Raw genomic sequence first — 23,681 nt, 5'->3', positions numbered from 1 at the left:
TCCCTGACTCCAGCAGCACTCATGCAGCCCCACAGAGGGACACTTCCACCACCTTGTTTCACTGTAGGCATCATGCATTTTTCTTTGTGCTCCTCACCTTTGCGATTCCCAGTAGTCCTCTTCTTTTTCAGCATGAGCCCTGGCAAATTCTTGCTGGGCTTTTTTGTGTGTGGGCTTTAGGAGAGGCTTCCTTTGTGGACGATACCTATGCATGTCATTCCGCTGCAGTATACGCCATATTGTGTCATGTGAAAAAATCACCCCAGTTTGGCTTTCTACTTCTTTAGCTAACTACAGTGTGTGATGATCGTGGCGTCAGACCCCAGCCCTTCTCACCAAACTCGTGACCGAAGGACTAGCCAATCTAAAACCACGCTGTCACGTGCGTAACAATACCACGCCCAGCTGCACCTGCACAAAGATTTTCCAGCTAATGGACCACAATCTGTGTACCTGCAGCCTAAAAGCGATTGTTAACTGGGTCAGGTTAATTACGCAATTAACCCTTCACACTGCCACCACCTCCTTTTTGTACAGAGAAAGAGGAAACTCGGCAATATCAGCAATAACACTATGATGTTTGCATAAGCGTCGGTATACCACTGTCACCACAGGCAGAGATATACCGAAGCTTAAAACACACACACAGTAGCGCCCTTCAGAGGCAGGGGTTCTTAGTTTGCATTAAAGAGCTTTAGAAACAGTTCAACACTTTCAGAAAGTAAGATTTATTACTAAAAGGTTAAAAGGGTGCAATAAAAATATTTACAGAAAACGATGTAGCCAATATATATATATAAATATACAGAGAGCAATAGCACAGCAAAGAGATAACAGAAGTTTAGAGGGATAAGGTACTTGTCGTCAGCCTTGGTTTAAGCAGATCAGGTTCCCTGAGCCAAAAGGATACCTTATCTTCCAAAGTTAGTTCCGATGTTAAAAGGGAGAATCTTCAACTTCACTCAACTCAGCTTAGCTTAGCTTTTTCTAGGAACTCACCAGGGTGTATCCCTGCAGCAGAGAACCAATCGCCTCATTTGGGCGGGTGTTGCAGGCGGAGACCCAAGCTATGACCAAAAACCCTCCCAGTTGATGTCATGGTTCATAACTTACCCTGGATACATATAACATTCTATCCACAAGTAGATTAATACGCAGAATCTTCTGCTGAATGTCTACATATGAAATATGACATACCTGTTGTGACGGTTAAGGAGATATCATTTTCGGCTTTCTTGTATATGTCAGATAGGGGGTGATATTAGACGACTTGTATTAAAGTGACTGGGTTGAATATCTGCCTGGTTTTTATGTAAGTCTCTCATATTCCAAGATATGTAATCATAGGGGAAGTGGGTCTTGAATGTGATGTCTGTTTTATTGCTTATCTGGAATGTCTTTGAGGCTCAGCGAGGGACTTGGTTTATGGCTTTACGATCTCTTTCCAAGCAAGAGTCTCACAGACATATGGGCACCAGCTAATTGGGATTTATAGCCATGATGCCCTCCCAGTGAGTTTGCTGCCTGTGATCTCTGCATCAAACAGACCACATGTCACTCAACAGAGAGGGAGGGGGGGATATCGGAGGAATCTGATTTGGGAGAGAGAGATACAAGATGGAGGGGTTTGGAGCAAAACGGATGACCGCATCCATGTCTGTGTGCACGATTGCTACACAGTGCACTTCCATTGTAATTTTCTTCAACCCTTCTCATCTCAAGATGCTCCTGTGGAAGTGTTAACTTTTATGGACGGCCTGGACAACTCTGTGAGATGGTTGCAGTTCCATCTTTGTTAAATTTTTGTATCGCTTTTGCCACAGTATTCTGAGTGATAACTAAAGCTTTGCTGTTCTTCTTGTAGCCTTCACCTTTCTTGTGTAAATAAATTTTCTTTCTCAGGCCTTGTGACATTTCTCTTCCATGTGGTGCCATTGCTGACAGCTTGAAATGGGAAGGGGTTTTCTTTGTTAAGTAATGCCCTTTTATAATCCACTGTCTGCTGGATACCTGTTTAATGAATAATTAGACTCATCTATGTTTGAATTCTTGTTAATTAGGATTTTGTTATCTAAATGTTAGCTTTGCTCCTAAGACTTTCTTTTGGGTGTATTCATTTTTGCAGCATGGTCTTGAATGAATTTGTTAGGCAAAATATTTTTTGTGTGTGCAAATGAACAAATCTTGTTTGCAATCAATTGCTCACATTTGTGGGAGTATTTTGTAGTATGGTGTCCTATAGAACAGGGGTTAAAATTTCAAGTCCAGACCTACTAGCCGGTCACAAAACTTACTCTCCACCAGTTGCCCCACACCCGGTCTGCCCCAACCCCCGCCCGCCCCCAACCACGCCCCCTTAAAGCTTATGAAATTACATTTTTCTTTAGAATAAATAGTCCAAAATATAAAACTGTACATAGTAATGTATATCCCAGCTCCCATGTACTCCATTATAGTGATATGACATGTATACAGTATGTATATCCCAGCTCCCCTGTACGCCATTATAGTGATATGACATGTATACAGTAATGTATATCCCAGCTCCCATGTACTCCATTATAGTGATATGACATGTATACAGTATGTATATCCCAGCTCCCCTGTACGCCATTATAGTGATATGACATGTTTACAGTAATGTATATCCCAGCTCCCATGTATTCCATTATAGTGATATGACATGTATACAGTATGTATATCCCAGCTCCCCTATACGCCATTATAGTGATATGACATGTACACAGTAATGTATATCCCAGCTCCCCTGTACTCCATTATAGTGATAGGACATGTTGTATACAGTACTTACTGTCCCCCCAAGTTCCCCACGGCAGTGGAGAGGGTATCTCCTTTCAGTGGAGGAGAGCGGACCTTTCCTGCACCTGTCCCATCTGTGGCGGTGCCGCAGAAGCCGGAAACCGGAAGTTGTAAACCAGAACTCGGCTTCACAATGAGGCTTGGAGCGCAGGTGCAGTCGCTCCATGCTTCATCTGTGCTCGTCGCTCACAGCCGCTAGCCGCTCGCCACAGAGGAATTTCTCCTCACATTTGGCAAACGGGCAAGCAGCTTTTTCAAGCCCTGCTATAGAAAATGTTGATTCTGAAAGGAAAGTAAATGCTTTCTGACAATTTTGTTGGAGTGTACTCATTTACTCTGAACACTGTGTGTGTGTGTATATATATATATATACATATATACTGTATATACACACACTGTATTGCCAAAAGTATTGGGACACCTGCCTTTACACACACATGAACTTTAATTGGCATCCCATTCTTAGTCTGTAGGGTTCAATATTGAGTTGGCCCACCCTTTGCAGCTATAACAACTTCAACTCTTCTGGAAGTTTGTCCACAAGGTTTAGGAGTGTGTCTATGGGAATGTTTGACCATTCTTCCAGAAGCGCATTTATGAGGTCAGGCACTTGTGTCGGACGAGAAGGCCTGGTTCACAGTCTCCACTCTAATTCATCCCAAAGGTGGTCTGTCAGGTTGATGTCAGGACTCTGTACAGGCCAGTCAAGTTTCTCCACCCCAAACTTGCTCATCCATGCCTTTATGGACCTTGCTTTGTGCACTGGTGCACAGTCATGTTGGAACAGGAAGGGGCCATCCCCAAACTTATCCCACAAAGTTGGGAGCATGAATTTGGCCAAAATGTTTGGTATGCTGATGCCTTAAGAATTCCCTTCACTGGAACCTACATTGGCCAAGCCCAACCCCTAAAAAACAACCCCACACCATAATCCCCCCTCCACCAAACTTTATACTTGGCCCAATGCAGTCAGGCAAGTACAGTTCTCCTAGCAATTGCCAAACACACACATCCATTGGATTTCCAGACAGAGAAGCATGATCAGTCACCCCAAAGAACACGTCTCCACAGCTCTAGAGTCCTTTACACCACTGCATCTGACACTTTGCATTGCACTTGGTGCTGTAAAGCTTGGATGCAGTTGCACGGCCATGGAAACCCATTCCATGAAGCTCTCTATGTACTGTTGTGCTTATCTGAAGGCCACACGAAGTTTAGAGGTCTTTAACTATTGACTTTGCAGACAGTTGGTGAGTTCTGCGCACTGTGCGCACCAGTATGCGTTGACCCCACTTTGTCATTTTACGTGTTGTACCACTTGGTGGCTGAGTTTCTGTTGTTGCCAGCTGCTCCCACTTTGTTAAAATACCACTAACAGTTAACCGTGGAATATTTAGTAGCAAGGAAATTTCACGGATGGACTTATTGCGCAGGTGGAAACCTATCACGGTACCACACTTGAATCCACTGAGCTACTGAGAGCGACCCATTCTTTCACAAATGTTTGTAGAAGCAGTCCGCATGCCTAGGTGCTTGATTTTATACACCTGTGGCCATGGAGATGATTGAAAAACCTGAATCCTATGATTTGGAGGGGTAATTATATGATAGTATTATATGGTAAATAATACCAAACAGATCTTTTTTTAGCCAACAAAAATATTGACAAAATAAGATAATCATTTTCTAGACTTACCAGATCTGACGTTGAAGTGAATTTTTCACCAGGATTATACCAATTTACTTATTAGTATCTTAAAACATATCTCTCTTACAGACTCCACATTCCGATATACTGGCAGTCCTGATAGTCTCCGGTCTCGTGCTCCCATGATAACTCCGGATCTAGAAAGTGGTGTTAAAGTATGGCATCTGGTAAAAAACCATGAGCATGGAGATCAGAAGGAGGGTGACCGGGGGAGCAAGATGGTATCTGAAATTTATCTGACGCGGCTTCTGGCCACTAAGGTATGCAAAGTGTATAATAACACATAGATATTTTGGTTTGCTTTATTTAAACCTACTCATGAATATAACTTTCAACTATGTATTCTACTATTTGGCTGGAAAATGCAAATCCAGAATAATTTAGACACTGTTGCTTTTATATTAATACACAGTTATCCCAGGGAGTTACGTAACTCTTTAAAGCGATTATATCAATAATGAATGAAATAAAGGGAATGATGCAACGCTACTCTGATGATAATATAACTAATACTTTAGACTTAAATAGTATATAAAAGTACATAAAGTGACACAATGTGCAACAAAACATAAACAGTGACCTGGTCCTCCAGGGATCTACAAATATATAATGGTGAACCGATCCTCAATGGATCCAAAAGTGTACATAGTGAATATTGCACCACCTCAGTGATGGTAATTGCAGACATTTATAAACCAATACAATAAGCGTATGATATATGTGTGCATGAATCCTAAATTAGGATCCAAAGTGATGGTGTGAACAAACAGGAATATATAAATTTAGTACCAAAAACGGACTAATAGGTGACACGTCCAAATTTTTGACTCAAATTGAAAGAAATGCATAAAAGTGCATAATAAAGTGCATAAACATGCAAAAACCAAATATCTGAAGTCAATACAGGACAAAGTAAGGATATAGGCCATCTGATTGAACCGCATAAATTCTGACAGGAAGAGAGTGCAGAGTGATGAGCTCATCATTCTGCTTCTTCTTGGCTGTCAGTTCTCAGGATGGGGGCACATAGGTGTATTGCTTAACCTAACACTCTCTTATTAAACTAGAGATAATTATGGTCACCAACTTAACAGTGCTTGTGGCAGGGCTTTATAAAACTCAGGGCTGACTCTACAGAATTACAAATCTCTGGCAGATAAAACAGCTTCTAAATATGTATTGCAATCATTCGTTCAGCTGTTTTCCTAGGGTTCATCTTTAAATATCATATAATCAAATCTAAGTAGGTTAAAATAGCAAAATGTAAAAGTTATGAAAATCTGAAAAAAAAATGACAAAATAGCAATATAGAACATGAAACCCTCACTTATAATTTATTTTGTCCTATAGGGAACACTGCAAAAATTTGTGGATGATTTGTTTGAAACATTGTTCAGTACAGTGCATCGTGGGAGTGCACTGCCTCTTGCCATCAAGTATATGTTTGACTTCCTAGATGAACAGGCAGACAGACATGGCATCTATGATACTGATGTTAGACACACATGGAAAAGCAACTGGTAAGTACAAAGGAATGGAAAATATGTAATAAGTAAGCAATGAACGGCAATAAAAAAGTATGACCATTCTTTAAAACAGGTGATGGGAAGAAAGGGAAAACGGCTTATGGAATATGAATCCATTAATGAAACTTAAAACAGGTGATGGGAAGAAAGGGAAAACGGCTTATGGAATATGAACCCATTAATGAAACTTTGTCTTTTTTTGTCTAAACAGCCTACCACTTCGGTTTTGGGTGAACGTTATTAAGAACCCTCAGTTTGTGTTTGACATACACAAGGGTAGTATCACAGATGCATGTCTGTCTGTTGTGGCACAGACATTCATGGACTCTTGTTCCACCTCAGAGCATCGACTCGGAAAAGATTCCCCTAGCAACAAGCTGCTGTATGCAAAGGATATTCCCAATTACAAGAACTGGGTTGAAAGGTCAGTGTGCATCACCACTGGTACCACAATGGTGTTTTTAAATTAAAATAAATTATTCCTATTATCTACTGGATATATTTATACCAAAACTCAGTAAGTCAATTGTTTTATATTATAACTTGTGTTTTTCAGATATTATGCTGACATTGCCAAGCTCCCAGCCATTAGTGATCAAGATATGAATGCCTACCTCGCAGAGCAATCTCGTATGCATGCATCAGAGTTTAATATGCTAAGCGCTTTAAGCGAGATCTACTCTTATATCACTAAATACAGTGTGGAGGTAAGACATAGCAAGTTGGCTAGAATGTGGATGGAATCTGTGGAGAAACAACGCAGTTGTAAATTATGAACATTTGCTGAATAGATATGGTAAATCATTCCATTTGGCAATATGTGTGGCCTGTAACTAACTACTACTTGCTAGTCTATGTATCATATCTATAATTTTTTTTCTTTTGATCTTCAGAAATGTGTGAAACATGAAAAAGTGTTTGCCTTATATTCAAATAATTCATACTTTTTTTCTAGTATAATGTTCCCGGCAAACTGTAGAGACATTTGACTTATTCCTCGGTCTTTCCTGTTATGTGTTCTCCAAAAAACAAAACTACATTCCTTGCAGCCTTATTATTCCTGGAACCACTCTTCTCTCCTCCATGGAGGAGTGAACAGTTTCTTTAATATGTGCATTAACCCCTACGTGACCCCCATTTCAGTGTATGACCATTAAATCCTCACCAGTCTGGAGTTTGTGCTAGCCTATGCTTTCTCCCTTCTCTCGCTGTACTGTGTGCAATAATCAGTTAGTCAATATGTACAGATTATGTGCTTTTATCACTGCATTAGGCAGGCCATTGACGGAGTGAATTTCCCATGGTTCCAGGAAAGAAACTTGCTTGATTCCCCCATCAACACAGATAGTCCCTCTCTCCGAACCATTGTGTTCCCCCAGCGTGAGGGCAGGGGGAAGTTATCCTAGTAATAGCCGCTAGTAATAATTGCATCTAAAATCCGGCAGGCTGGTTGTACCCAGGTTGATCGATCGATCAACTTGAGTACATTCAGCCTGCCCATACATGGTTTTAATCTCAGCCGATTCCTGCTGAACAGGCTGAGATTCAAACTGTCTATGGCCGGTCTTACTTGTGTAAGAATACTCCCCATTATGTTTACATTAATCCATCTACAGTGTATGTGCATTAACACTTAAAGTGGTTGTAAACCCTTACCTATACTTAGTAAAGTGACTAGTCTCAGGTGATACACAGAGATTAAATAAATCCTCCTTCATACGTTGTGCCTGTTTATTTGCAGCCATTGTTGTGCACATCCTTTTGAATTCAGAGATAGAAAGGATTTTCAACAGGCTCACAAGGCAGGGGGCAGAGAGCTGCATTTACACACTGTAAAAGAGCTTTGAGAGCTGATTGGAGAGAAGGGACACACCCTTCTTCACAAAGCACATAGGAGCAGAGCTGAAGCTGTTAACCAGCTGGAGATCCCTTCCCTAGGAACAGTTGAGACTGTCAATCATAGGCTGTGTGCTGGAGATCACTCCCCTGTCACCTTTTTATTTCTTGGTGTCAAGAAAACTTGTCAGAAGTGCTGATGACAGGGTGAGGCAGCAGAGAGAAATGACACTTAGGGGTTTATCTACTAAAGCTGGAGAGTCCAAAATCAGACTCCCTTCTGCATAGAAACCAATCAGCTTCTAGGTTTCATTGCCAAAGCTTCATTGAACAAGCTGAGGTTAGAAGCTGATTGGTTTCTATGCAGAAGGGAGTCTGATTTTGGACTCTCCAGCTTTAGTAAATAAACCCCTTAGTGTTCTGGAGAACACTATGTGATTTGTTCTGATGTCATGTCTGAGGTGTACAAACACTTTAACTAAGTCATTGTTCTCCATAATGTGTGTTAAGGCATTTGTGTTCTATTTCCAGTGTATGTGCATTAAAGCGGAGTTCCAGTTGAATAAAAAAAAATAAAAGTCAGCAGCTACAAAAACTAGCTGCTGACTTTTATATTTATATGTAATAGTTTTTATTGATTTTCACAAAGATTAGTAGTACATACATTGTCAGGTATAGCAGGGACACATCCGCTTTACCAAGCCAAACATGGTTAATACAATATAGGTAGTAACCTTTTAACATTGTTTACAGCATAGCAGGGTCATAGTTGTCAGAACTACTCAAACAATACATTTGGCCTAACATTCCTTATAGCTTTAAACCTGACAGAGGCAAATTGATTTAAAAAAAAATTTAAAAACTTTAATATAACTGTTTAAACCAAAGATAGAAAAAAGAAAAAGGTAAGAACAAACTGCTGTGTGTTTTCTTATCATGGAGCTTCACACTAAATGTACTAGGGAAATGGTAGTAAGGGTACTATGGATTGTAATGACACTAGAATAAATAAATATGTTACCTCACATTTTCCCAAGGAGACCATTGTGTATGAAATATACGTATTTGAGACTGATTATATGCAATACATTTTTCATATTCATATGTTAATGCCAAATGTTGTTAAACCTCAGATATGCTTGAGGGCTCATTGGATTTCAAGCACCTAGTTATAGCTAATCTAGCAGCAACTGCTGACTTTTTAAAATACAGTCACTTACCTGCCCCTTGGTCTAGCGGTGACCTCACCATGACTGGTTTCACTGGCCGTCTTTTCTCCTCGGTGCCAGCATCTTTAGTGTGGGCTTCCGGACAGCTTGCGGTTTCATAGCCGGGTGCTCACTGCGCATGCGAGAGTAGCGCTGCGCTTTGTGAATGGTCCCGTAGTCTTCTGGGACCTGTCATGGGGAGGGAGGGGGGGGACAGCTTCCATTTCTGATCGCCTTAGGCGATTGTACTGGAAGTGGGAGCGGGTACCTGTCAAATCCAGGTACCCCCTTCCCTCCCGCTCCCCAAAGATGCCAATCCTTAACGGGGAGCAGGGGACAAGGCATTAAAATGGAACTTCCCCTTTAGGGTGGAGCGCCGATTTAATCCCACAGGGACTACCTATGTGTTAATTCTATAGTGACCAGGTTCTATGGTAAGGGCAACAACCTCTCAGTGACCGATCTCCAGAGAATGTATTTTAACCCTTCACATACCCGTCTTCCTAGTGTATGTATCAACCCCTCTTTCTTCAAAGTGCAGATATTAACCCCAAAGTGAACAATCTTAACATAATAATTTTAACCTAACAGTGGTCAGTCAGTGTGTAGTGCATATGCCAAAGTCCATTGCATGTCCAGTCTATTACATTTGCGTGTTAACCCCTCAGCTACCTTCCATCATGTGTTCATTAAAGCCTTAGTTTCCAGTTTCCACGGCATGTGTGTTTACTCCTCGGTGTAACCAGGATATATGCATTTACACATGTGTGACCATTTTCTGGAATATGTACAGTATGTTTATCCCTTAGTAGGATTTTTCTTTATCCAGCTTTGGCATTCAGGCACTTCTACAACACAGGACAGCCAGAAACATGATGAATAAGACAGAACAGTGTTTGCCTGAAATTCTGTTTTAATTCTCTGTTGATATGTACTAACTATGTTTTAAAGAATCAATGCTTTCATTTACAATGCATTAGCCAAGAGATATTTGATCTGTTTTGGCATCACCTCACCATAAGCTGACTGGTTCCCTTCTTTCGTTTCTACGTACGTTTATCATTTATACATTTTCTAATGCATGAGTCATGCACATATTTCCTAGCTGTTCATGTTTTATACATGACATTGTGCTGTTATGTCTTCTATACAACAAAATGCAATATGCACATGTCTATGTCACATTATACTTGGAGACTTCAATATCCCTATCAACGTCAACAACCTGGCTACATCCCAGCTCCTCCACTTAACCTCTTCTTTTGCACTCACACAGTGCATACAGTCCTCCACCCACACTGACGGGAACACCCTGGACCTCGTTTTTTCTCATCTCTGCTCCCTCCACAACCTCACTAACACCCCTTTCCCTCTCTCTGACCACAACCTCATTACATTCTCCATCTCTCTGTCCTCAAACACCTCCCCCCCAAACGTCAAACCATCACCAGCCGTAACCTCCGCAACCTGAACCCGGCCCCTCTCCACTCCGCAGCTGACTGTCTGTTCGACGGTATCCTGCCCTGACCTGGCCACTACTCCTGCCCTGACCTGGACACTACTGCGTATAACAACTCGCTAGCACCCCTAACCACACAGCATTAACCCTGGCAGAACGACCGCACCAAAAATCTTAAACGACGCAGTCACGCGCTGCAGCGATTATGGCGCAAAACCAGATCCTCTCAAGCGTACACCCTTTACAAATCCGCCTTCCTCACCTACACCTTTTCCCTCAACGCCGCCAAACAAGCCTACTTCGTGACCCTCATCAATTCCCTCTCCTCCAATCCTTGCCGGCTCGTCTCTACCTTCAACTCTCTACTCTCTCCCCCCCACCTCCACCCAGCACCACACTCACCGCCCACGAGATTGCCAACCACTTCCAAAACAAGATCGACGCAATCCGTAGGGACATCGCCAATGCTCAATCTACCTCCCCACCTAGCCTCCCTCCCAATATAACCCCCGCAACTCTCCCCTCCTCTGACTTCACTATCGCCCTGACCCCCACCACACATAACATCCTGCACACTAAAGCCTCCCCAACACTCCACTCCTTCAGCCCTGCTACCACCGAAGAGGTCACTAAGGTCTTCACAGAAGCCCGCCTCACCACTTTCCCCCTTGACCTTGTCACCCTCCTCCTCCATCCTACGCTCCCTCACCCACATCTTCAATCTCTCCCCCTCTACTGGCGCATTCCCCTCCCCCCTAAAGCACACGCACATCACCCCCATACTCAAAAAACCCTCCCTGGACCACTCCGACCTGAGCAACCTTAGACCGATCTCCCTACTGCCATTTACATCCAAGCTCCTTGAGCGCTTAGTCTACAATCGCCTAAGCTCCCACCTCAATGACAACAACCTCCTCGATCCACTACGGTCTGGCTTCTGTCCCCTGCACTCCACCGAAACCGCCCTACTCAAAATCACTAATGACCTGCTAACTGCCAAAGCTAATGGCCACTACTCAGTCCTCTTACTCCTCGACCTCTCCGCGGCCTTCGACACAGTTGACCACCCCCTCCTCCTTAATAAACTACACTCCCTTGGCATCAGAGACTCCGCTCTCTCCTGGCTCTCCTCCTATCTATCCCAACGCTCCTTCAGCGTTACCTATAACGCTACCACGTCCCCCCTCTCCCCCTCTCTGTTGGGGTTCCCCAAGGCTCTGTCCTCGGGCCCCTTCTCTTCTCCATCTACACCTCCTCCCTTGGCCAACTGATAAAGGAGGCGGGGTCACAAGGAAAAGGAGTCTCGCGGCCCTTGCGCTCACAGGTCCAGCAGTCAGTAGGGGCTTTGGGCTGTGTTAAGATGGCGGAGGCGGCCGGAGTTCGTAAAATGCACAGCAGACCTCTGGTCGGGTCAGCCAACTCAGCTCCGAACTCCCGCCGCCTCCGCCATCTTAACACAGCGCAAAGACCCTACTGACTGCTGGACCCGTGAGCGCAAGAGCCGCGGCACCCCAATCTCGTGAGACTCCCTTTCCTTGTGACCCCGCCTCCTTTGTCTGCCTAGGCTGACCTCGCGACAAAGGAGGCGGGGTCACAAGGAAAAGGAGTCTCGTGAGATTGGGGCGCCGCGGCTCTTGCACTCACGGGTCAAGCAGTCAGTAGGGGCTTTGGCTGTGTTAAGATGGCGGAGGCGGCCGGTGTTCGGAGGTGAGTTGGCTGACCCGACAAGAGGTTTGCTCTGCATTTTACGGAGGCTTGGAGTGAGGAGCGCCTACTATTTATTACTATTTATATACACCGTGTGTGAACTGGCTTATGATGATTTATGTTTTATGATATATCTTATTGATTTGTTTTTTGTGTGTTAATCACTATTGTATTTTATGACACTATATATCACTTGCACTTGCTATATTCCCACAGAGGGAATTCACGTGTTGCACAGTTGTGTCTGTATCCCTTTATGTGCATTATAGGGGGATTGAGTGTGTCACTATTTATATTTATGTAGTATTTATTTAGCGCTACACTTAGCATTTATGACTCTAAACTCAAACCTGTCCTTCCAACCCCATGTCCAATCGCTGGCAAACTCATGCAGGCTCCACCTCCGCAACATCTCCAAAATACGCTCGTTCCTAACCCCAGACACTACTAAACAACTCATACACTCCCTTATTATCTCACGACTCGACTATTGCAACTCCCTCCTCACAGGCCAACCCCAACACAGGCTATCCCCGCTTCAGTCTATCCTGAACTCAGCGGCCAGACTCATCCACCTTACCAATCGCTCCGCATCTGCCACCCCCCTCTGTCATTCCCTCCACTGGCTTCCAATTGCCCAACGCATTAAATTCAAACTACTAACACTGACGTACAAAGCCATTCATAACACTGCCCCGAACTACCTCACCGACCTGATACCCAAATACCACCCAACCCGCACTCTTCGCTCCTCACAAGACCTCCTACTTTCTAGCTCCCTGATCCCCTCCTCCCACTCCCAACTGCAGGACTTCCCCCATCCTCTGGAACTCACTACCCCAATCCATCACACTGTCACTTACCCTTCTCACCTTCAAGCGCACCCTGAAAACCCATCTCTTCAGTGAAGCCTACCCCACACTCACCTAACAGCCGATCTCCTCCACTCCTCCTACCACTCCATCCCCCACAGCCACTTCCTCCTGTGACACTATCCCCTCCCTCCTAGATTGTAAGCTCAAAAGAGCAGGGCCCTCGAACCCCTTGTATACTGTTTTGTTACTGTATTGTCTCATGTTCTGATCCCCACTACTCTGTACAGCGCTGAGCAAACTTTTTGGCGCTATATAAAAACTGTATAATAATAATAATTTATTATGATGTAACAGTACACAGAATGTGCATAGTCCATGACTGCAATCATGGACCCCACGTTACACCAGCTTACATGTATATTGCCTCATTTAACAATTCAGATATAACAGTAACACCCTGACACCCACAGAGCTCCGGGCTGATGATTAGATCCTTCTACCTACCCTCTTCCTCTTTACATATACACCTATATCAGCACACTTTGTTCTGGTCTAGGTAGGATAGCTTGTAGGGTATTGCAGCAGATTTTAGCTTTAAAGTGGTTATAAACCTCAATTTAAAAAAAAAAACCTTGTATTATTTTATAAATATCACTGTAATAATACAAATCTCATTGTTTTTACGTCCTAAAAATGTATCCTGAGTTCATTTTAGCCCTTCAAAAACCTCCAGTCCATGGACTTGGCTTAGGACCAGAGAATGGGAGGCGGAAACACAATTTACCCCCAGCTATACATGTTGAAGAAGAGAGAGCCAGAGCAGCAGGGAGTGGACCCCCTTTTACAAAGCATAACTTGGATTCTCACGCATGTATCCCCTCTGCCCAGCCTGTTAATCATAGGAGAAGAGTTGTCCCCATAGATTTCCTATTGTCAGGTTATGTCAGTTCAGTAGAGCAGGGAGGATTGCTGTATAACAGGAGTCCTTCTAGATGAAATACTAAGCTTAAATTCCTAGTGCAGGTAAATGTTATTCAATTTGTATGATCAGACTGTTTTATGTTTTCCAGGTTTACAACCACTTAAAGGTCACAATATGGTTTGAGTTAAAATTTGTAGTGCAATAAAGAGTTTTAGAATCAAGTCTCAATAAATAATCTAAAAATTCTATCTGATAAAATAAATAGTACTTTGGAGTTTGTTGCTAACAGGCTATTCTAAAACTCATCTTATACTGAGTAAAATGGTAATTACAATTTTTAGTTTAGTCATCTTAGAGGGTACAATTTATTTGAAAATAGGTTATATGTTGTAATATGCATTTAAGATTTAAAAAAAATGGTATATTAGATTAAAGTGGAACTACACTGCATCTGAGCACCACAGACCAAAAGTGTGATTTGATTAATTTTTAATATGCAAAGCAGTCACCCATCCATCCATGTGCTTTATTTTGCTAATAAATCACTTTGAAAAACACCCCCTAGAATATCTGGCTGTGGCCATCTTGAGGAAAGACAGTTGTAGCATTTACTTCCTGGAATCCATTTGCCCTTAGCTCAGGCATGTAGACAGGATGTTGTGCTTAACTAAGACAACCCCTCCTGAAGACTCCTGGGATGTATGACATCATTTGCCTAGGCCTGGAAACCAGAACATAAATGAAGAAATCTAAAAAAATTACTAATGCTAGCAGCATAAGGATTAAAAAGAGTCATTGTTGATTGAGAGAGTGAAGAAACGCTGAATCCCTTCCCTCTCTGGTATGCACTTCCCTGAGTCCTGTACTACTTAGATCTCTGGTAGGGTCATAGCTTCAAAAGATCCTATTTGATTCCAGGTTTCCTTGTAAAAACTGAGTTATCTGCAGTTAGAGACACCTATAGCTGTGCAAAATCAGAGGAGCCATTTCATTAATACTGGAGGAACAGTGGCATAGAAAGTTAGATCACATACAGTATGTTTTTCATTATATAACTACAATTGTGATTTCATAAGCTCTGTCAAGATTCTTTCAAAGACTTCCTTAACCTGATGGAGTTTTCCTGGTCATGATAGGGTTGTACATTACAAAAGCTAAAATATATCCATAAAGACTTAGATTACCCCTTCATTTAATATGGAATGCACAGTATACACTAGATGGATATTCTGCAAACCAGTGACAATAAAATCTGTAATGTCTCTTACAGCTAATCACAGCCTTGGAAGAAGATGAACAGGGGCGACGACACCGCTTAGCGTACAAAGTGGAGCAGCTGATAGTGGCCATGAGTTTTGACAGCTGAATTATATCGCTACCTTTTATCCACAATATGGAGACAGACTCCTGGTAAAGACTCGGATATAGAGCTGCAGGGTTCCCTGGACTTTCCATCCAACTGTGAAAAAGTGAATAAAGCATCAGTAAGTCTAACAACTGATGGCCTGACAGAATGAAGGGGAAGGAATCCATACCTTCCCTGAATTCCCAATTTCCTCTGAGAGCCTAAAGAAGTCACTAGAATTTCAGTGAGCCCAGCAGAATCTTGATTGCATGCGCAACGTAAATTAAGAGACTGCATAAAAAGAAAAGATTCAACTTTTATGTCTGTTGGTTCGGTTTGTTGTTTAACTTGTTTTTTCTTCAAAAGACTATTTTTTTATTTTTATTTATTGTTTTTCGGATGGGTGAGAAATGTGTTGAAGGATACATTGTTTTTCACCCAAAGAGGAGAAAAAGGAACAGAATTTTCATAAAAGGCCACTCTTGGCTGAATTTGCACTGGTTCATCTGATAACCTTAATTATATGAGTGGGTGATGTACCTCCACTACCAGCTGGTCTACTTGAGAACTTTATAGCCTAAGTTGAAACTGTACTGAGTGTCACTTAAATTCACCAGCTTATTCTGTGATGGATTCCTTGTAGTAAGAGACATTGGCCTATTAATACAGCAAAACTATTAGTCTTTATGAACCTGTAACATATTCTGTGCTGACACCATGGCTTGTTTTCAAAAAAAGTTTTTTGATTCTTGAAGATACGTATAGCAGTTGGTCTTAAGAGAGCATAATAATGTGCATTAGTTGTTAGGTTTTTTTTCATTATACAATCACTTAAGCGCATTGAGAGGGTATCAGTCTAAGAAATTCAAAAGAAAATGCCATGTTATAAATCCCAACTGAATATGGTCTGTTTAAATTGTTAGCTGTAGACCAATAATTGTTTGGCAGTTTTTGTTACAGGCATGATAATCAAGCCTTTCTTCTTAAAAATATGCATATGGTTTATCATAATAACACTATGCATTGTGTTCAGTGACTTATGAAAGGAAGCTATCTACAGTGAACATAAATACAGTACTGAAATATTTCTAAATCTGTCAAAGCTAGTACATATTTTTCTGGGATAATATTATTTTTTAAATAGACATCCATTGAGCACATAAGATGCATATATATGAAAAGTTATTTTTTTGTTGGCTCTTCTGCAGTGTGTGATTTCCTTTTACACCATTACTAATGTTCCATGTGTGCCAAAGGGGCAGTAAACCTACCTACCTATAAGTAATATAGTAGCCATATAAGTCGACGGGACAAAATGTTTAACATTAAAATTCCCATAGATGCTAGAAGACTATGTAATGGGTAGAACTGGATATATTCCAACTGGGGCTCTAGGCAACAATAATATCTTTGGTCCCCTGGCTTACCTCAAACCAGGCTAGAGATTAACCTGTTTTTTTTTTCTTTCTGTATTGTTCACATTGAATCAAACATCTTACAACGTAAATATCTGTTCACATATATGACTTCAGTGCAGTTCTGTAAATTGTAAAAGGGGTTAATGTACAATATGTTAAAAATAGTGCTTGTTTTTTTATCGGTAAAATATTGCACTGTAGCAGGAAAGTGAAATTTATTGCTGATGACATTTTAGCTGCCAAACCTATTACATCCCAAGCTGGGATGTGTGCATCCATAGACTGCCCCCCACTCCCTCTTTTCAGGATTTTATTGACAGCAACGGGAGCCATAGGCTGCCTCTGTGTCCTGTGAGGAAAAGAACACAGACAATGTGCTGCTGCAAACAAGCACTGCACTGGATCAAGATAGTACTCAGGTAGGTGTTAAGGGAGGTGAGGGGGTGATACAACTACTGGGACATTTAACCTTAATACAGGGAACGTATAAAGGTAAAAACATCCTGGCTTTAGAACCACCTTAAATATGACATTCACCAAACTTTAGCAAGGAAGGTTTACCTGTAGTGAATTTGTTTTAAGGGACAATGATTCCCCATTTGTGGAGGTCTAGTGCCACTGCTTTATAAAAGTACTCCTTTGGGTTTCCTATATCAAAATGTATGGGAGTAATATGTGTGGGAAATGCTTTTTTTTATTTTTGATAATATTGTATGCCAATGAAATGGTGCTTCGTTCATATTCCTCTTTATTTCTAAGATTCCCCTGCTAAAAGTATTGGTTTTTTGGGGGGTTTTTTTTTTTTTAGGTTTTTTTTTTGGTCCTTTGTATGACACCCTACCTGATAAAAAGAACTGATTATTTGTGAAACATTACACAAAAATATACCGCAGAATTATACTTTCCAGATACAATTATTGGTACTATACTTCTGAGGACTGTTTTATGTTGAACTGTGCAAACACCTCTTATTTGGTTGTCTTCTTTTGCAAGCCTTTAAAGTCCCCACTCTGCTCTGATGTTACACCTATGCAAAAAGAGAGTTGACAAATTAGCTGAAAGTTAGTGAGAGCAGAGGATGAAATATACTTTCAGTATGTAGTTGTGTGAGAAATCTGATCATTTTTATTTCTTCCCTGCTGGCCTCTGTGCAGATTGAGAGACAGTCCCAAATTTTAAAGTTACTGTTGGCAGTGTTGGTTTTTTTTTTTTTGCTTTGAAGCTTTTGAGCCATGTTCCACTGCTTCACATTATTTAACACAATATTTACAGGCATCCTAATACATCAGGTCACAGAGAATTATCAGGAAACATGATATACTTCAAAATATAATGCTGGCAATGAGAGAAAAAAAATTCCCACTTAAGCCAGCCATAGACAGAGCGATTTTCTTACCTGCAACCATGGGTAGCAGGAAAGAAAGTTACTTGATTCCCTCATCAACAATGACTGTGTTGATGGGGAAATAAAGTGAATCCCTCCCACGGAGCCATTGTGTTCTCCCAGCAGGAGGGCAGGGGAAGCCATCCCTGCTGGGAGAACACAGTGATTACTGCTAGTGGCTATAACAGCTGCTAGCAATAATCACATGTAACATTGGACAGGCTGAGTGCACCAAATTTGATCAATCAATCACTTGGGTACATTCAACTTGCCTATACATTGTTCAAATCTCGGCTGGTCCCTGCTGAACTGTCTATGGCCAGATTTAGCCTGCACGCTGGAAATCTAAGAAGCAACAATCACAGAAAAAACAGAGGAGAGTTTGCATGGTGAAGTGGGTATGAGAGTTGGAGCTCAGACTGGTTCAAGCCAAGCCGTACAGCATAGTTTAATGCTGGTCTCAGTGGGATCAGTCATTAAAAACCACGCATCATATGAATCAGTAGCTTGTATGTCTACATGTTTGTCTGGTTTTCTCTGACTTTAATACATTCCAAGTCTCATACACACAAAATTACAAGCTATACTGCTATTCCAAAATCAGATGTGGTAATGACTGTCGTTGCATGTGGTATGTTTACATTAGCTCTTCAGCTTTCATTTCTGTTGTTTTTTTTGCTTGTGTCATCTTCAAATAAAGTACCGTAAACAGTGTGGTTGCCTGTTAGGGAACAGCCATAGGGCTTGTGTAGATGGGCAAATGCAGCATGTTTTCAAGTGCTTTAAACTTGCATTTGAGATCAGTTTTACATGCTTTAGAGGTTCTTTTGTGATCCTTCAATGGTGCCTCTGACTAGCTGCTGACCTCATAAGTCAAATCAAGCTGTGTTTGGATTCCCATTGGCATGTATAGGGAGAAACGCCGATCTGATGCAAACAAATGCCCATATAGTGACAACTTTCATGTGGCATAAAGGGTCCACTCTTGAGATAATGGCCCAAAGCAAGGGTCATCTGAGGGCCTGGCCTTTTATAGGACACCTAATAGGTTCTACCAACACTGCAACATGTAACATCAAAACCACTTGTTATTGCACATGGATATTTTCCAACATCCCTTTTCTTATTAATAAAAGGAATGAGGGAATAAATGTGCATGTGGTGCTTCTATCTATTGAACACGATGCCTGAGAGTGATGGGTCATAGCTTTACAATATGTGGATAGTTGTTTCCTTACCCTATTGAGGAAGACTCCTGCTTATCTATGGTGATCTAAAAGCCAAAAGGTTTATTCATAACCCAGTCACCAATTAATCAACATTCTCAACTTGTAGGACTGAGAACAATGGAAGATCAACCAGATAGTGTATCTCCAGATCAGCTGGTTGAATTGTCTTCCAGTGATGGTGTTCTGAGGATGTTATTTGTAATCCTCATAATTGTCCCAACATGAAATTTTTATTTATACTGTTTTTTATTATGTTCAGGAAAAAAGAAATATGTATTTCTTTTCTAGGAAGACAAATATGTTACCATCTCCAGCAAGCAGATGTTGAAACTTTAGGTTTCAGCATATTATTTTACTGTGAATAGCCTGAATAGTATGTGTTGTGAATAGACCTGAATGCAAGTGATTGAATCACACAGTTAGCTAAATGTGACAGAGGAGGGGTATCACCCTGCCTTCTTTCTTAGCAGATACAGAATTGTATGGATCTTATGTTAAAAAGAGACAGCAAGATAAAGAGCAGTGCTAGGTTGCTCTGCAAATTGTCATGGACTAGCCCTTCATTGAATATTTATTTGTAAAATATAGATTTATATAGGTAATTTAAAAACATTTAAATGATCAGTTTACGAATTTGTAAACTAAAATCCAGTTTACCCAAACCTATTTGGTTTTCCTTTAAATTGCTTGTTAATTTCATAAAATGTCTGTTTGTGCTTTTTTAGGATATTTACAGAAGAGCCCTTAAAAGGAATTGGTGAGAGTATTTCTGCTTTATGATAAATTAAGATAAGCTGAGAACCAGATTTCCAGTAATTTAGGATATATTTTGTAGCTGGGCATGTCAAATAAAACACCACTGAGTGAAACAAGTGATCATACCACAAAAGTGTTTAGTTACATTGCAAACAATCCACTGTGCAGATTACAGAATTTATATGTATATGTCGCTGAGATGTTAAATTGATTGTAACACAGGACATTATTAAGACATGACTGCCATTCCTAGCTGTTATTTTTTTAAATGAGGGAACTTATAAATGGTGGATTGTGTTACATGTTAGTATTATGGCCATTGTTCTCAGGCTAGAGAATGCCATAGTGTTATTAGGCTAAAATGAATACATTTGTTAAATATACATTTTGCACTTTTTATGAAATGTGTACAGCTACTGCAAAAACTAGGAACCCATCCCTTGCCACTAATACAGTGCCATATAAATTCTTACACCCCATTTGCTAAAACATGACAACGTATTGTAAAGTAATGATATTCTTAAATCTAGCTAAACCCTTGCTTATGGCCTGAGCCAGGTCTGTGGCGAAGCTGAGGGCTCTACCTAAATGGGACTGTGGCCACATATTGAAGTGTAATAATGTTGTAGGTAAATACTACATTAGTTGTATAACTAGGACCATGAGTTTAAAGCTAGCTGCAGACATACTTTGTGACATTAACAATTCAGAAAACATCATATAACGTGAGCTAGAGGTGCTTTAGCCACACTTAAAGGATAAGTTCACCTTTAGACCAAAAATAATAAATGCACATTTTTTTGCAAGTAAAAAAAATCTGAATGTATTCTTTTTGGTTGCAGGAGCCTGTAAAGCATTGCACCAGCGATCAGCAGATTGCTGGTGCTATGCAGGTCCCCTGCAGATCTGTTAGTATATCTGCTTGCCTGTACAGGGTGTACAGGCAAGCAGATATACTGACAAGAAGATTCATTGAGAAGTACAAGCTGACAGCCGCTAAGGCTGTCAGGACTTGTAGTTCATTAACTCACAGAACACTGTGAATGAATGATGCAGCCATGTGGGCGGAGCCATGCACGGCCATGCTTATTTAAAAAATGTCAGTTAGTACATGGAGCTTCTCCCTGTACTGCTGTCACAAGGAGGGGGGCAGCGGCTGCTGCATTGAGAACATGTTACATGTTCCACCCTAAAAATGAGTATAATATATGACATGTTCCCAGAAAATGAACTTATCCTTTAAAGCAGACTTGGGCACTTCAAAGGTGGAAATCAAGTCTGTTGTATCTGACAGTGCTTACAGTAGGCATTCTGCAGCTGCTCTTTTGCCAAATTCCTCTTTGGTATTCATTCTGCATTACTCTATAATGCTATTAAAAGACAGCTCTTGTTTCTAGACCCTAGGCCTAGTCTCTTAATGCCATCTTTCTAATCCAGTGATAAGAAGCAGGAGTGGGTGGGAAATGCTTCTTATAATTGAAAACTACTGATAGGCTACTGTGAGGCTTGAAAAACAGAGTTTGCTTATGAGCTGTCAGCTTTGTTAAATTACTCTACAGCTTCTAATAAGGAATGATATGCTAAATGTACATTTCATACTACATTAGATAGTGCTAATTAAACCCTGCTAAGAGACAAAGTTAAGAATACAAGTGTAGGTCTTCAAAGCTGCAGGGGCTTGTTCACATCAATTTACAATATCTACATAACTCCATGTTGTTCATACTATGTTGCCTTCCAAGCACTGCATTTTGTTTTTTAAGGACAATAAGAGTTCTCTAAAGCCAAGCAGTTTATTATGACTGAGACAAGCCGATTATCAAGTATACATTTATGCACAATTTGCTTTTTCATAAGAACTATGTTTGTTCTTAAAAGCCCAAGTTAAATGCTGAACATGGGAGACATGAATGCCAAATAATCAGTTATGGCCACACTCACGCACATTGTGAGTAAATTGTAAAAGTATCAAACACTGTAGAGCACTTTTCTATTTAGCAAATAATTTTTTTTGCAAAATGAAAATAGAGTTGCCAGAAAAGTCAATGTTTTCTCTCTTCCTTACGTCATGTTTGTTATGATGATAATTTGTTAGGCTTCTTCTCACAAGATACCTACAAGCGGGGGATTCATTACAACCTGCTGAATTACAAAGTATTTGTGTCATCAGAATCATTGCCCGCTAGGCCATTTAATGATATGTTTACAGCAACTCTTACTTGAAATGTTGGATAGTCATTTGTTATCTCTTTCTTTGTAATCTTTGCTCTTGGAACACCTGCCTCATGTATAATTTTAAATTACTCATTTTAATGAAGTCTGTTGAATTGTTCCCTAACTTACTGTTTTTTACAGTGATATAGCAAATGTAAGTAGTATCAGGGAGTCTCTCAAAATCTTTAACAAGGTAAAATATGTTCAGACAAGTGTTGTAGCCAATAGAAATTTGTTTGTGTCAAGGGTACTTTTTACGTACCATCAGAAGAATGTGACTTATGCCACCCACTTTTTAATGCAGCTTGCTAATTTCCCACCTGCAGACCAAAGCCCCTTTTGACCTTCTGTTGCTGAGTCCCTCTTAAAACTAGGAGACCAAGTAGCATATTGCTGGGCAATATTTGCTGGCCTCTTGCATATCAAAGGCTTTATCTGTGTGTGATGTTTGCAGTTGCTGAACTTTATGTCAGCCTATACTGATCCACTGTGTCTCCTGCATTCCAGAGTTTGTTACCATATGCCTTCTTGCCAAAACAAACAAAATAGTTGCTGTATTTTTGGTAGCTGAATGAAAGTTGAACTGTACTGTTTGTATTCCATTCATGTCAGTTTATGTTTGTTATATTAGTTATCTGCTCCCAAGTGTCAGAAGGCGGAATAACATTGCTGATAATATGGAAGGGCAGAAATGTTTGCCAAAAGCTGGGTGGTTCATTATTACATAGACTACTCTACTTTCCCACTGACAATGCTCTTGTTTCTCAGTGTGTCACAAGATGAGCCACACCAACCAACCTGATTGCTGAATGTTGGGACACCCTGCTCTCCAGTTCTGCTGCACTTCTGTAAGAGTATTGTGTCTTTGTTTTTGCCTATTTTTTATATCTGCTTTGCTTCTTTTCTGTCATTTTTACAGTTGTTGTGAAAAAAAATGTAAGAAAGTTTTAATTATTTAAAAAACTGTTCGGAGACAAAAAAAAGTTTTGTTATTATTTTAATATATTATTGTGTACCTATTGTAAATATGAAACACTCCTATTTTGCAAGCCAAGGACCCACTTTGTACTATTGTTATATATAAATAAAGTTTACTGGAAAAATGTGTTATTTTTACATAATTAAAATAATAAAGTATACTAAACTTTGTGAATATAATTAATCTTAGCTTTAGCCTTACGAATCTGAAACTATTTCATAGTCTTTTATTGGGTTATTAGAATAGAAATATAAAAAATATTAAACAAAAATAGCTCATTTGAGTACATTCATAAATAATGAAAAATATAGGCCACTCAGATTCATCTTTCATCATTTATGTCACAAATTAGAGG

General features: G+C 40.6%; 1 protein-coding gene across 1 annotated transcript in view; it reads left to right on the top strand.

The window, feature by feature from the left end:
- The window catches only part of PLXNA2 (plexin A2), a 502,290-nt gene extending 478,838 nt beyond the window's left edge, over positions 1–23,452 (top strand). Inside the window, exons 28-32 of the mRNA XM_089668339.1 lie at positions 4,598–4,788; positions 5,879–6,048; positions 6,266–6,478; positions 6,611–6,761; positions 15,272–23,452. Of these exons, the coding sequence (XP_089524465.1) occupies positions 4,598–4,788; positions 5,879–6,048; positions 6,266–6,478; positions 6,611–6,761; positions 15,272–15,367 (821 nt within the window). The 3' untranslated portion in view covers positions 15,368–23,452. The remainder of the gene's footprint in view (positions 1–4,597; positions 4,789–5,878; positions 6,049–6,265; positions 6,479–6,610; positions 6,762–15,271) is intronic.
- The last annotated feature ends 229 nt before the right edge of the window (positions 23,453–23,681 follow it).

The sequence above is a fragment of the Staurois parvus genome, unplaced genomic scaffold (assembly GCF_062004578.1).
Source record: "Staurois parvus isolate SC_StPar_1 unplaced genomic scaffold, SC_StPar_1.0 ptg000056l, whole genome shotgun sequence".
Classification (NCBI taxonomy): domain Eukaryota; kingdom Metazoa; phylum Chordata; class Amphibia; order Anura; family Ranidae; genus Staurois; species Staurois parvus.
The sequence above is the reverse complement of the archived record's forward strand: the minus strand, read 5'-3'. Positions and strand labels throughout refer to the sequence as shown.